Below are 14740 nucleotides of genomic sequence, written 5' to 3'. Positions count from 1 at the left end.
TCCCCCGTCTCGAGGGCAGATGTTTTGCACTCAGCTGTAGTTGTTCCTGGCCCGAGGTTAGAAATTCATGGTCAAAAAGTCATAGAATATCCTGAGCTGGAAGGGACCCACAAGGATTATCAAGTCCAGCTCATGGCCCTGCACAGGACACCCCAAAATCCCACCTGAGAGTGTTGTTGAGAGGAATAACTTGATTCTTCCTCAACAGCCCCACCTCTCCATTTGGCAGGGAAGTGGTGCCAGGAACTGGCAGAGCCCTGAGCTCTGGAGGGGCACTGGCAGCAGATTAAACATTGTCTGAAACTCCTCCTTCCCTGCCCTTGCTCTGCTCACACCTGAGAAGACCCTGGATCTCTGTCTCAGCTTGGCCTGGTGAAACAACTGCCCTGTCAAGGCTGACTTCCCATCCTTCATGAGAGAACAAAATACCTCTGCAAGAAGAGTGCAGAATGTTTTCCAGGGTTATCTGTAAGACACGTTCCTTGGGGCTCTGTCAGATTTGGGAGAGACATGAAGTACCTGCTGTGGGTGATGAACCAGTGTTTTGGCAAGTTGGTTACTCAGAGCAGGCTCATGACTTCATTTACTGCATGGATGTCCCAAAATGAGGGATTTTGGGCACCTGTACAAGCAGGAACAAAAAACATGTGAGAGAGGACTTGCAGTCCCACAGGCTTTGCCTCTCAGTTACTTTTATTGCCCAGAACATGAATTAAACTGTGAGATATGCATTAAAGATACCCAAAGCATTTTCACTGCTGCTTGTTTTGTTATCCAGGGAATTCTAACGATGGTTTAGAGGTGTATTATCTCCTCTTGCATGAAAAACCAGCTGAATTATGCTGCAACTCCAGCTTCTTCCTCCAGCTGGTCCAGGAGCAGTCCTGTTAGTGATGGAACAGAGATAGCCAGAGGTTGGGGATTTAAACAATCTCCTTGCTGCAAACCACATTGTTTAGCTCTGCCTGTTGCAAACTGATGGGGCTGGTTCCCCTTACTAGTTTAATTGGTTTGGTGTAAGTGGACAAACCAGGCTTGTTTCTGTTTCAACAGATGTGTCAGCCCTAAAGATCTCCCTGCAATAGAGATTTGTGATAAATAACATTTCTCAGCAGGGTTATTCCATCCTGGGTGGCAGCATCTGCCCACATTTATTGTGGTGGAGACATTGGGCTTTGATATTAACACCTGACTTTAATCTGGGCTTTGATACTAACACCTGGCTTTAATCCAGGCTCTGATATTAACCCCTGGCATTGATATTCTTGGGAAGAGGGCTGGGAAGGATGATTTTGCCTCAAAGCTCTTCCAGGAGGGTGAATACAGTTAAAGGGAACTGTCCTCCTGAAGAAACCAGGGAAGTTGGGGGGCCGTGATGGAATCCAGTTGCTCACTGGAATCCATCCTGCTCCAGCTGGCTCAGGGAGTGGGAAGGGTGGGATTTCTTGGCATTTACCTGTGGGCCCTGAGGGTTGTTCCAGATGCTGCTGCAGGTCTGTCACCTCTCAGATGATCCCACAGGCCTGAATTTGAGCTCCAGCAGTTCCCAGTGTCATTTCCAACAGCTTTTCTCTTCTTCTGGCTTGGCTGTGGAGAAGGACGTACTGAGAGGAACATCAGAGCTTCCTCCTGGAGGGAGCACCAGGAATATCCCTGACCAGCCCAGGAATATTAATGTGGAGTTTTTCACACTGTTCTGCATCTTTTAGCTTGTCAGGAGAGTAGAATTTGCTTTAACTGGGGCAAATTCCTTAATGGGAGCAATCCCTACACTGGTCCCTCACCCACAAACGAAATGATGGAGGAATGTCCAGGCCAGGCAGTTGCTGCCCTGCCCCTGTTTCCATCAGAGCTGGGTCAGCTCTCACAGAACAGTTCTCTGCCCAGTTCCCACCTGGCCTGTGACCCAGTGTGATCCCTGTGTCCACTGCTTCCTGCAGCCCCTCCTCCAGCCAGACACACCTTTATGCCCCGACCACATGTTCTCTGTGGGAAGCAGCAGGAAGCTGTCAGCAGGTCCCTCATGTCACCTCTGGGGACAGCAGCGATCCTGGCAATGCCTGACACTTACTCGAGGCCAACAGGGCTCCTCTGGACGGGCTGGGATGGATGTGGAGCGAGAGATGGACAGAAGTCACCTTGAAGGGGTGGCACCGAGCCTGCCCAGCACAGGGTGGCGGTGCCAGGCATTCAGAGCTGTGACAGGGACAAACAGCAGCACCGTGGCCAGTGTTCAGGAGAAACAACTGGTCCCCAAGGAGCTCCTGGGCTTGCAAAGTGCTTGTTTGCTCCAGCAAGATGGGTTCTTGCAAAAACCTTCATTTTAACCAGTGCAATTTCCTCGCTGGCAGCAGCGAAGAGGCAGCGACGGCAATAAACCCTCAGCCTTATTTTTCAAGTGTCTTTTTTAACAAGGGTTAATCAAGAGTAAAATTAAGAGGCCTCTGGAGGGAGCTCCCGGCAGCCCGCGCTGACTCACGGCCCCAAATTTATCGCGGCCCGAAAAGTCATTTGCATTTTCCTCCCGCGCGCACCCGGGGAGAGCGCCTCGAACAGAAGAGGTTTGTAGGGAAAAGGGGTGGAGAGCAGGGAGGACCGAGCGCGGGCCAGGCGCGATGCTTTGGTTATAAAGAGCATGGGAGGGAAGGCGGCGGCAGTGCCGCCCTCGGCCGGGGCTCCGCGCACACCGCGATGGGCGACGGCGCGGGGTCCCTGCACTGCTGCCTCGGGCTCCTGGGCATTGCCGCAGGTAGGGATCCGTCCTGGCACGGGATGCGGGCTCGGGAATGACTTTCCTAGACGCCCCCCCTCTTTAGCAGAATAAACCTAAAGAGGTTTATTCGCCAGCCGCGCTGCCCGCGGGTGAAGCTTTTTTCGCTCCCCCGCGCCCGTTTCCAGCGGCCAACAAAATATTTGTCTTGGCTACGAAGTGCTGGCGTGGAGTTTTGTGCCCGTTCCGTCCTGGGTGGGAAGCAAATCCAAACTTTTTTTTTTTTTGGTAGTCGTTGGAATAAATCATCTGGATTTGGATGTACTCCCTCTCCCTTGTCCAGCCGTTCTCCTGTTTGCCGTGTTCACTCCCTTTCATTTCCTCCTCCTTTGTTTTCTGCCTCTTTGCATTTTGGGGCTGTTTTTCTGTTGGCACAACGTCTCTGGGATTATCTGAAGGATGTGTGTGTCTGTCTGTCTTTTGTGTAACTGGAATCACGGATTTTTCCCCTTTATCTGGCAACAGGGGAGCCCTTTCAGACACTTGCGTGGAATTCCAGAAGGTCTTGGGTTGGGAGGGACCTTCAAGCCCATCCAGTTCCACCCCCTGCCATGGCCAGGGACACCTTCCACTAGCCCAGGTTGCTCCAACCTGGCCTTGATGGAATGGGAATGTCCACAACCTCTCTGGACAACCTGAAATGATTATTTTCAAGTTTTCTAAAACCAGGCACCCAGAAAGGAGTGAGACCTTTGGGCACAAACCAAGTCACAACACTTACTATTTGCAGATCTTGTACTGTCATTTTTCCTCTATTCCCTGCCCTGTCCACCCTGGTTCTCTCCTGGTTTTGTGGGCCAAGTTTACAAGCTGTTTCTCCTTTTTCCCATAGGATCACTTCTGCTGGCTGTGCATTTCTACAGCTCAGCCAGAGCAGCCCCTCTGATCCCCAGCACAGCTCTTGGAGTCCTTCTGCTCATTTTATCAGCTCTTTTGGCCTATGCAGGTAAGATTTGGGGGGTTCAAGGCCTCCCCCTCCCACAGCTTAGCGTGTGCTGGGGCTGATACAAACCACAGCAGCCTCAGGGACAACTGAGCCCTTCTCCTGGAATTTGCCCAGAGAAGCTGTGGCTGCTCCTGGATCCCTGGAAGTGTCCAAGGCCAGGTTGGACAGGGCTTGGAGCAACCTGGGCTAGTGGGAGGTGTCCCTGCCCATGGCAGGGGGTGGCACTGGGGGAGCTTTAAGGTTCCTTCCAACCCAAACCAGTCTGGGATTCTGTGTCAGCACAGCAAATTTTTACTGTACAGGCAAGAGAAGAAATCAATGTTTGTGTTAAACAAGGATCTCTGAGAGTTTTAACACAATGAATCCATGACTCCTCAAAAAAGGGTTCCCAGGCTTTCTGAGAGCGCTTTCAGCATCCATGGTTTGGAATGTCATGCCAGGAGATCAACTTAACTGAGAGAAAAAATCACTGCCTGTAGCAGAGTCCACACTTTTTAGAATGAATGTTGAATTATTTCTCATTTTTAACTCAGAGTAATGAGGACATTAAAAGCAGTCATGGAATCAGAATTGTTGGGAAAGACCTTTAAGATCACCAATTCCAACCATCAACCAGCGCCACCACCACCATGTCCACCACTAAACCACGTCCTCAAGTGCCACATCCACGTGCTTTTGGAACACTTCCAGAAGTGGTGACTCCACCATTCCCCTCCACAATTGTGCCAGGGCTGGACAACCCTTTCTGTGAAGAAGTTTTCCCAATATCCAACCTAAACCTCCCCTTGAGGCCGTTTTCTCTCATCAGGAGAAGAGCCTGACACCCACCTCACTACAGCCTCCTGTCAGGGAGCTGTATAGGGTGAGAAGGCCCCCCCTGAGCCTCCTCTTCCCCAGGAGGAATCTTGCTCCACGCAGGATCTGTGCAGCTCCAGGCTGGCCCAGCGATCCTGGCCCAACTCCCTCTTCCCACATCCCACTGTCTGGAAATCACAGCCCTGTCTGTGTTTGTTCCTCAGGGATCCGGAGAAGCCCCAGGAATGCCTCCCTGTTGCTGTCCCTCTGCCTGACCATCTCAGCCTTCTGGTGTGGCTACGGAGTGACCTTCGTCCTGGCCGGGCAGGGCGCGCTGGCCGACGCCGGGGACCTCCGCGATGCCGTGGTGCCCGGCCTGGCCACCTTCACCGTGGCCCTGCTCCTCGTGGCAGTGGTGGGATTGCTGTGCAGAGAGCCCGTCCTGGCCCTCATCTCCGGGGCCACCTCCCTGGCCAGTGCCCACGACGTGGCCGCGCGTCACAGCCGCGCCTTGGGCTCCTCCGCTGTCGCTTGCAATTACCTCGTCGTCTGCGTGCTGGGGGGGTACTTTGCCCTGGGAAGGATCCTCTATTTCCTGACCAAAGGAAAAATGGCCCTCCCTGGCACGGATCTGGCCAAGAAAAAGAGCCACGAGCAGCCCCAAGCCGCCGGTGGCAGCACCAATCCCTTTGCGGCCACGGGGCTGATCCTGAACATGCTGTGGGCCGGGGTGTTTGGCTGCAGGCTCCTGGGCATCACCAACAAACTCTTCATGGGCCAGGTGCCCTGGCTGTGGGCAGCTGGCATCTACCAGATTGGCATCTGCATCTTATCCTACCGTGCAATGGATGTTCTGATGGCCACATCCTTTGGATTCACTTCCATCCTCAAGTTTGCTGGAGGCTACTGCCTCCTGTACCCACTGTGGCAGCCAGAGGAGCCATCCCTCCCTACCCCATTCCTGGTGGTTTTCTCCATTCTTTTTGCCGTCTTGGCTCTCTTCCTCTCCCTCAAGAGCCCTCTGGATGGCTTGTATTTGCTGGTTTATGTGGCCTCCTGCCTCGCCTTGGCTTGCCATCCCAGGGGGTTTTTTGCAGGGGGCCCCCAAGGTGTGGCCGCGGCCGTTTTCGTGGCCTCAGCCCTGGTGGCTCTAATTCACCTGTACAATGTGAAAGCAGGGGCCAAGACCCCCCCAGGGAAGGGGAAGGGGGCTGTGAAGGCCCTCCTCGCCCGCAGCAGTTTCCTGAAGCTCCGTGAGGGGCCAGACCTTCACGCTCCATACCTGGGCTACTCCAAGTATGCAGATGCAGAAGCTCTTGCCTTTGCATGCAGTGTCCTGGCTTCTTCTGCTCTGACGGCCCCGGGAGACCCCCAGGCTCCCCTTGCCACCGTTGTCATTCCATGGGTAGTGGTAGCTGGTGGGATCCTTAAGCTTCTGGGCGGCTCAGTGGCCTTTGCCCGGGGTAAAACCCTGGAGAGCAGTGCCTTCATCCTCTACGCTGTCATGTGGATCATCTGGGGCTTGGCAAGATATGGTGGCCTCTATGGCACTACCAGAAGCTTCCACTCGGCCGTGGGCATCGCTGCTTTCATGCTCTTCAACGGCTTCATCGTCCTCTGCACCCTCTTCCTAAACATCACCTGGTTCTTCTACTCCCTCACGTTCATGCTGGTCGCTCTCAGCTTCTTCCTGGATGCCATCCATGCCCTTCCCACTGGATATGACACGGCTGCCACCCTCAGCTTTGGGCTGGTCAGCTTTTACTGCTTCCTGTCTGCCCTTTCCAGCGGCACCTTCGAGGGTCCCTGCCTGCCCATGGGAGGGCCCATCGTGCAGCTCGGTGGTGTGAGGGGAGGGATGAGCAAGTGCCTTCACCTGCCCGCCAGGAGAGCGTCCTCAGTCAAGAGGATTGCAGGTAAGGGGAGAGCAAAGGGCACAGTGTGGGGGTGGAGGGGAAATTCTGGGTGAATTAGTAGCAGAACAGCTGCTTAAAGGACATTTTTACAATCATAGAGTCACAGAATGGTTTACGTTGGAAGGGACCTTAAAGTTCATCTCATCCCACCCCCTGCCATGGGCAGGGACACCTTCCACTAGCCCAGGTTGCTCCAAGCCCCGTCCAACCTGGCCTTGATGTGGAAACCAGGACAATCTGGTGGCGTTTTGGTGAGGTGGGCCAAGTTATGAGAGTAATTATCTGAGTTTAGCAGCAAATTCTCTCCCATATCATTTTCCTATCTGTTCATCCACCCTGGACTCCAGGAATCCTCCAAGCTGGAGCTGCCACGGAAAGCTCTGTACAGACAAATGGCACCAATGCCTGGTGCTTGCTCTCTCCACTTCTGGCCCTGAGGAACGTGGCCCAGAACTCCCCTAAGTGCCAGATCTCCCCTTGGATGAACCCTAGAAAAATGCACTGCCAGAGGGAACGCTTTGTTAGTCGGGAAAAGGAGAGGAGAGCACGGAATTGGCTGGTTTGGCTGTGACAGCTCTGCTGTGGGAATTACAGCCCCTCACTCAGGGGGTTCTGCCCTGTTCTCGTGCCCACAGATATCCTGAGGAGTGGAGGGACTTGTGGCATCCCCACAGACACCGTGTACGTGCTTGTGGCCGCCTGCAACCGCCCCGATGCCGTGGAGAAAGCTCACAGGTCAGTCCTTGTCGTGGCCTAAAGAAGCTTCTAGAACTCAGAAAGCTCACAGGTCAGTCCTTGTCGTGGCCTAAAGAAGCTTCTAGAACTCAGAAAGCTCACAGGTCAGTCCTTGTCGTGGCCTAAAGAAGCTTCTAGAACTCAGAGCTGCTACTGAGTGCTGGCTGCAGCTGGTCGAGGGCAAGGCAGCTCAGCCTTGGTGGGAACAGCAAGGTGGGGGAGAAGATCCAGGTGAGGGAAGGAGAAAATAGAGCTGTAATTGTCTTCTAGGAGCTGTTCCTGGCAGGTGGTGGAGCTTTGTGACTTGGGGACCACCAGAAACCCAAAGAGTGGCAGACGGGACAGGGGGTTATCCTGTAGGTTTGGGAGGTACATGTTGTCACATCCAAAACCTCTCTTGTGACAACAGGCTTTTGCTTGGACTCCTGTGAGCAGCTGAGACCCCTCATATTGGTGGGGTTTCCTTAGAAATTGGGATTTCCACCCATCACAGTGCAAAACCTTGATTTGGAGAAAACATTCCTGGTTGGGAATAGTCACAGCTGAACAGTCCTGCTTGTACTAGAGACTGGTGCCCTGGGGCAGAGCCTTCACACCTTGTCTTAGCTCTAGCTCTCACCAACACAGTTCCCTTTTCAGCTCGAAATTAAATCCCTGTCTGAATCCCAGACTCCTCTTTTCTCACCCCTTTTCCAGGTCCAAGCGCCAGGCTCAGGATCGCCCCATGTCCCTCTGGATTTCCAGCCTCAAGCAGCTGGAACCTGCCAAGCATTTGTTCACTCCCCTCCTCTGGGACTTCATGGAGGCTGCCTGGCCATCTCCTATCAGCTTGGTGGTTCCCAGAGGTGAGGAAGTGCTCTTGATTCCAAGTTCTCTGGAGAGCTTTGGCTTGGAAACTCCATCCCGTGGAGTAATTCTGGAGATGTTCCGTGGAGATATTCCCGGTAAGATCGTTGTGTTTGGGCTGATGTACATCCCTAAGTGCCACCTGATTCTTCTGCAGGTGAGTGGGTGGACTTCTTGGGAATGAAGGACTCTGCCAAATACGTTGGGACCCCTCAGAGCGTCGCCATCCGCATCCCCGACTGCTCTGTCACCACACACCTCATCGACCTGGTGAGTGCCACGGCAGCCTCAGCCCGGCTGGGAGTGGTTTTGTGGCAGCAAAGAGGGTAAAAGGAGCAACCACCAGGTCAGAAACCCAGAAAAAAGGCCATGGACAGACATTCTGTCTGATTTCCTGCGCTGTCCTTGCGAGCACAGGCTCAGCTGAGGCCACAGGAACTTCAGAAGGTCCAGAAAGGGGCCAGAGGAACTGGGATAGCCTGGGGCAGACATTGCAGGCCTTCGGAAAACAAAATGTTGTTTCATGATCCTCATCAGCAAACCCCAATTTAAGCGAGTGTCAGACACCCCAACACACTTTGGTGGGACTGTAGTTGCCTCCAAAGGAGGAGCCTGTACCTGGGTGAGCCACACCAAGCTCTCTTTGGAGCCACAGGCACTCAGGAGTGAAGTTCTGAGCTCGAGTCGCCTGTTTGATCCAGCAGAACCAGCTCAGAGCCTTCATTCTCATTTTTCTGCCCCCAGGTCGGGCCCATTGTGGTCACATCAGCCAACCCAACGGGAGAGGCCGACACCACCCACCACAACCAAGTGTATGCCAAGCTGGGAGACAAGGTAACAGGGCTCTCTGCTCCCAGGGGATGTGGGGATGGAAGGACACAACCACTTTGCTCCCAGTAGGCAAACCAAGAGATGGTATCTAGAATCTTGGAAAGCATCTCTTTTGAAAAAAAATCTCATGGACGTTCCTCGTGTTGGTGTCGCAGTAAAAGAACATTTTAAGCTTCGGGACTTGGTTAGAAACCAGAATTGCTCTGATTTGCACTGTGTAGTTATGGCTTGGCAATGTGAGTCTGTTCATCTTCCAACACAGGACGAGATGAGCAAAAAAAAAAACTCCTTCTTTTCTTATGAGCAATCAAACCCTGACGCCTGGATGTGCCAGGGCTCCAGCTGGCACTGGGCTGTGAGAGCACAGGGCATTCCCATTTCAAGCTGAAGCTGCTCTAAGACTGGTGCCAAGCTCCAAAATATTCCTGGCTTTTAGGACTTTCACACATTCTGGAAGTACCATGGTCAAGGGACATTCATTGTCTTCAATTGGGTCAGGTTGGATCTCGGGGAAAGGTTCTTCCCCCAGAGGGTGGTTGGCACTGCCCAGGCTCCCCAGGGCAGTGGGCACAGCCCCAAGGCTGCCAGAGCTCCAGGAGGGTTTGGACAACACTCTGAGGGACAGGATGGGATTGTTGGAGTGTCTGTGCAGGGCCTGGAATTGGACTGGATGATTCTTGGGGGTCCCTTCCAGCTCAGAATATTCCATGATTCTATGATTTCACCACTAAATCCTGAGGGTTGCACGCTTTGTATCTGTGGCACTTGAGTGAGGGCAGTTTTAAACAACAGCTGGTACAAATCTCCTCAAAAATCTGGGGTTACACCCATTTTCTTGGTGGATGGGACTTCTTCAAAGCTCCTCAGATGGTGCAAACCTGTCTTTGCTGTACTGCTGCCCTGCTCCCCACAGAGCCTTCTCTGGCTTTTCCCCACATTCCCTTGCTGTGGAGGAGGGAGCAGTATTGCCTCAGATAATAATCACTTGCTGTTGAGAGGGGGAACCCTTTTTTCCCAAGTGCCTGAGGGGGTTTTGGTGTGGAAATGTTGCTCTTCAGGTGGATGCAGTCCTTTGTGACGGGCCCTCTCCAGAGAACGTTGCCTCCACCGTGGTGGACTGCACCAAAATCGACAGTGGGAACATTGGGTTCTTCAGAGTCGGCCTCATCCCCAAGTCTCAGGTAAAATTCACCTGGATTTCACTCCTATTCCCTTTCTCCACGAAGTGGGTTTCAGACTGGGGGTTTCCCAGTTTTATAAGGACAGCGTGAGAAGTTATCACAGGGTGGTGTGAAGAAGAGCAGAGCTCCACGTTGCTCTGTCCTGATCCTGCTCCAGATCACCATCACACCTCTGTGTGCTCTTCTGGAAGCAAGGTGAGACTGATTCATTCATGGAAAGAGCTCCAAGATCCAGGGGACCTCCATGGGACAGGCACTCCGTGTACCCCCTTCCCAGAGATCCCTGAGCGGACAGAAACGAGTGCGATCCCAAAACTGAGCCCAGACACGTAGCTTGAAAGAAAAGGTCTAGCTGAAAATGGAAGGGCTGGCTAGTAGGACCTTTGAAGATGTCCCTGCCCATGGTGGGGGCTTGGCCTTGATGACCTTTAAAGGTCCCTTCCAAGCATGACTTTATGATTCCGTGGTTATTTCGGCTGCTGACCCGCTCACAGCGGTGTTTGCTCCTTCCAGGTGCTGCAGATACTGGAGCAAGTGCAGAAGAAGCACCAGGAGGCCCCCAACAGCAGCACTGGCCCCGTGAAAGGCCATGAGGAAGCCCTGGGTGGCAGCCACGCTGTGCCCAACGGGGTGGGCACGGCTGCCCGGGGGGAGACAGGGCCAGCACAGGCCCCTGATGATGGCTGTGAGCATCACACCCGCCTCTGACTCCAGGCAGCTCCAGCGACTCCGTGCTCAGTGGGAAACCATTTGCTGGAAAATGACCTGTCACTGGGGACTGGGAGAGGGTTTCCAGCTGTGGGGGTGATTCATTCCTTTTCCTCTGGACACTGCTAAAGTATCCCGGTGCTGACTTACAAACCACAGTCACCCAGGAGGACAATTTTCACTGGACGACGCTGCCAGCTTTCACTGGAGGGCAGACATGACCAAAGCAAGGGTTATTTTGGTGCCAGGCTGGCCCCAGAGTGCCAGGGCTTTATTCCTTTCACTGGGAGGTGATTCCTTCGGTTTGGGGCACGGAGGGAGGTGAAGTGTTTCAGAGTTACAGGGCGGGGGGAAAACACTGCATGAAACTTGAATCACACAGTCAGCGAGGTGGGGAAAGAGCTTTCAAATCAGCAAGTTCAACCCTTCCCCCAGTGCTGCCAAGGCCACCATTAACCTGTGTCCCCAGTGCCACAGGAAGGGGGAGAGGGAGCAGGGAAGGTGTGCTCAGGTGCTGTGCTGGGGGTACAATGGACTGGCTGAAATAGGGGAGGCAAAGGGTGGTGAGATGGGGGGTCTTCTGCCATGTCTTCTTTAGAGTGGAGGTCACCTCTTCAGACCTCCATCTGGGAGTCTTTCCTCTGCTGGGAGAACCCAACACTCAAAAGCAATGCCATTCCCTGGATGCCATCTGCTGTATTTCACAGTCAGAGCCAGGCTGGAATGACCTTTCTGGTGACTCCAACAATATATCCTTAGAGGTGCTGGAGAATTAGGGAAGACCCTCCCTTCCCGTTTTCTGCCGAGTATGAATTTCAGGAGGGCAATTTCCATATGTGTGAGGAGGCCAGGAGCTGGTCTCTTGCCTTACAGCCCAACTGGTCACATCTCATGGCATGTCTCTTCCAGAGGGCAGATTTCACAGGATCAGGGGGAGGAATTCCAGCCGCTCCAGGCAATCATTTGTCCTCACCGGGGGCCCAATTTCTGTGCAGACTCATGAAATATGGGGAATAAACCAGAGGAGCTGGAGATGTGCCCTCACCTGTGATCTTGGTGGCATCTTGGAGATGTGATGGGATGGCTCCCGTGATTGGAGTGTTGGAATGGGAGGAGACTCTTTAGGAAGGACAGGCAGGGTAGACAAATCCAGTGCAGAGCGGGAGCTGCTGACCAGGAGGAGGTGGAAAGAGAATTTCAAACCTTCATGAGGAGTTTTCCTTGGCAAACTGTTGCTTGTTTCCCCTCCAAAAACTGCTGATCTTATTCTTACCTGACTCAGGTGCAAGGTGCTGATCAAACTCCAGCTGAAACCAATCCATTGAGTCATTGGTTTCACCTGGAGTTGTGCTCAAGGACAAATGCTGTGCAGTCAGAGGAGCTCAACCTCTACAAACTACAGCCAAACCAGGTCTTCTCAGCTTGTTCTCACAGAGCTGGCTCTCTTCCTGCAGAGAAAATTCCAGATCAATTGAGTTTGTTAAATAAAATTGCTGGTCTACTTCCTGTATCTCTTTGGAGTTTATTAAAACTGGGTTTTGGAGAGCAATAAAAGATTTTCAATAAACTGAAACTACCCCGGGCTGTGCAATCATCTGTGGCAAGAACTTGAGCAAAACCTGGTGGGTCAACAAGTTCTGGATGTCAGTGTGTGGGGGTTCCTGGCCATGAAGGATGCAAAAAGGATCTTAGGAGAGAATCAGACTGTGATACTTCCCAGGGTGGGGAAGATAACTCCTCACACCAAACCCTGGTCCCAGGGCTGAATTTCAACACCTTAACTCAGTAAAATAAATCTCATAAACACCAAAATCTGAGGGAATGTAGTGAGAAGTGTGAATTTGGAGAGGGGCTGAAGCATTTTGGTGTGAGGAAACAGCCCTGGCTTCAATGTGCCAAATAATGATGCGTTTTAGTGTGCCACGAACTGAAAGTGGCTTAAAAACAGTGGATTCTTCACTTCACACCTCACCTGGGGCCATTTTTCCTCTTTCTCTCTGGGGTGTTTGTTTTTTACTCACAGAAAGTGTGGATTGCAGTATCAGGACACTGGGGAGGAACAATTTCTCCCTTTGCTCAAGTAAGACAAGGAGAGATTTCATGTAAGGCTCTCCTGTGTACCAGCAAACTGGAGAGAAATAGTCTAGGGAGGGGATTTAAATGGGATCTTTCAGTTAAATCAAGGCAAGAAAATATTTCTACTCTTTCCACAGTTTTCCCAGCACTTAAGGAGAAGCAAAATGTTTTTAAAGAGAAGTGGAGAGAGAGAAAAAAAGTCGCTGTTTGAAGTGGCAAATCCAAAACACTTCGGTTAGAAAGTGCTGAGATAAACATTTGAATACTTTGGTACCAAAAAGATCCATTTTTGAGGTATTGACAAGAGTGTTTTCGTCACTCTAAAAATGGAGGTCATGGTCAAAAAAGGGTGTCCAGGCCCCCCTCAAGGGAGACTCTTCGCTGAGCCCTTCTGGTGCTGCTGCTCTCAGCGGGAAGGAATCGCTCCATCCACGTTCCAAACGAGAGGGACAGGAGGGAATGTGGGGTCCTCAGACCTCCATCACAGGAGGAGTTGGAGGAAAATCAGAGAATTCGGCAAAACCAATTCGATTTCGGTCGCGTTGTCAATGCCTTGAAGGCCCTTTGGGCCTGAAAGGTCACCCTGGGAGACAAAATAACCTCATGAATGGGCCTCTTTGTGCAACAGCCAACGCTTCAATCCCACTGGGGTTGGAAACAACCCAGGAAGGAGGGCTGGCCCACCTTGATTTTGCCCTTTGTGGAGTCTAGACACCCGTGTCAATGGAAAGAGAAGGAAAAAAGAGAGAATGGAAAATAAGTGTGTTTTCCAGTCTCAGGAAAAGCCAGCTCACCCTCCTGAGAATAGACGGGGCCACAGGAACAGGAGCTGACTCAGGGCCATGGCCGAGCCCGCGCGTGGGCACCGAGGGTGGACCTGATCCGGGGTGGGCACGGCGGGTCAGAGGGGAAGGGAGGCATCACAGCCTGGGGGAAACCAGCCCAGCAGAACCTTGGAGACAGGGTCAGGGTCAGGAATGTCCCTTGGTGTACAAGAGCACTGGGAACTGGGGGCTCTGGGGGGACCTAACAGTGGGACTCGATGATCCTGGAGGTCTTCTCCAACCTTAATTCTATGATTCTATCACCTCTTTGGGTCTTGCTCCTGAGATAGAGGAGGCGAAGTCTAGCTCAGGATGGGATATGGGGTGCAGGAAAAGGCAGGAGCAAAGTCCTGCTTAACTGGGTGATCTGCAGTCAAAGCAAAACGCTTTGATCTTGGCCCAGTTGAGGGCCATGACCCACAGGGGGTTTATGTCCCACTCAGCTCTCTTCATTCTTCCTGCTCCTCCTCCCCATGCCAGGAAGGGCCTGGGCTTATTGCTGCAGATAATCAGTTCTGTAGCTTTTGGGGGAAAATACCACAAACAATGAAGAAACAGCGTATTCCAAAATCCTGGGCCGGGTCTTCAGCTGCTCCGCAAAACACAGCTGGGATTTCCATACTGAGTTGTGGTGCCCAGCTGGGCAACCTGGAATGGTCTGGAGCCATCCAGGAGTCTCTGCACTCCTTCCAGATGTAACACTGGGTTTAAGGAGCAGCTCTGAGCTGAGGCTCAGCTTAACTCAGCCCAGGAATAGCTGGGTGACACCAGCTGGGCACTGAACCCAAGAGGAAAATTACTCTGTTAAATCATCGTCCCAGAATGGTTTGAGTTGGAAGCGACCTTAAATCTCATCCAGTTCACCCCCTGCCATGGGCAGGGACACCTTCCACTAGCCCAGGTTGCCCAAAGCCCCATCCAGCCTGGCCTTCATGTGGAACACTTTGTCTTTTACTGCAAATCTCTCTGGCTGTGATTCACGGTGCTCCTGGAGCTGCCTGGTGGGGAACAACTTATCCCCAGATGATTGTGGGAAAAATCTTTGGGGAAAACTCAATGTTCTGGAAATGGAGCTTCTTGATCCATAACAACAGTTAACAGGATTAACTTCC

General features: G+C 52.5%; 1 protein-coding gene across 1 annotated transcript; it reads left to right on the top strand.

The window, feature by feature from the left end:
- Positions 1-2628: 2628 nt before the first annotated feature.
- LOC135421662 (uncharacterized) lies at positions 2629-12238 on the top strand. The gene is made up of 9 exons (XM_064670281.1): positions 2629-2749; positions 3603-3716; positions 4736-6427; positions 7063-7162; positions 7859-8007; positions 8166-8278; positions 8753-8842; positions 9898-10020; positions 10534-12238. The coding sequence occupies exons 1-9, from the start codon at positions 2692-2694 to the stop codon at positions 10726-10728; spliced, it is 2634 nt and encodes an 877-aa protein (XP_064526351.1). The 5' UTR covers positions 2629-2691; the 3' UTR covers positions 10729-12238.
- The last annotated feature ends 2502 nt before the right edge of the window (positions 12239-14740 follow it).

This window comes from Pseudopipra pipra, chromosome 13 (genome assembly GCF_036250125.1).
Source record: "Pseudopipra pipra isolate bDixPip1 chromosome 13, bDixPip1.hap1, whole genome shotgun sequence".
In the NCBI taxonomy this organism is placed as follows: Eukaryota; Metazoa; Chordata; class Aves; order Passeriformes; family Pipridae; genus Pseudopipra; species Pseudopipra pipra.
The sequence above is the reverse complement of the archived record's forward strand: the minus strand, read 5'-3'. Positions and strand labels throughout refer to the sequence as shown.

What these genes read in the sequence shown, in the direction of transcription:
- LOC135421662 (XM_064670281.1), top strand. Translation starts at nt 2,692, where the DNA reads ATGGGCGACGGCGCGGGGTCCCTGCACTGCTGCCTCGGGCTCCTGGGC. An exon ending in GCTCCTGGGCATTGCCGCAG is followed by an intron (nt 2,750 to 3,602) that starts GTAGGGATCCGT and finishes TTTTTCCCATAG; the next exon opens with GATCACTTCTGCTGGCTGTG. An exon ending in GCCTCATCCCCAAGTCTCAG is followed by an intron (nt 10,021 to 10,533) that starts GTAAAATTCACC and finishes TGCTCCTTCCAG; the next exon opens with GTGCTGCAGATACTGGAGCA.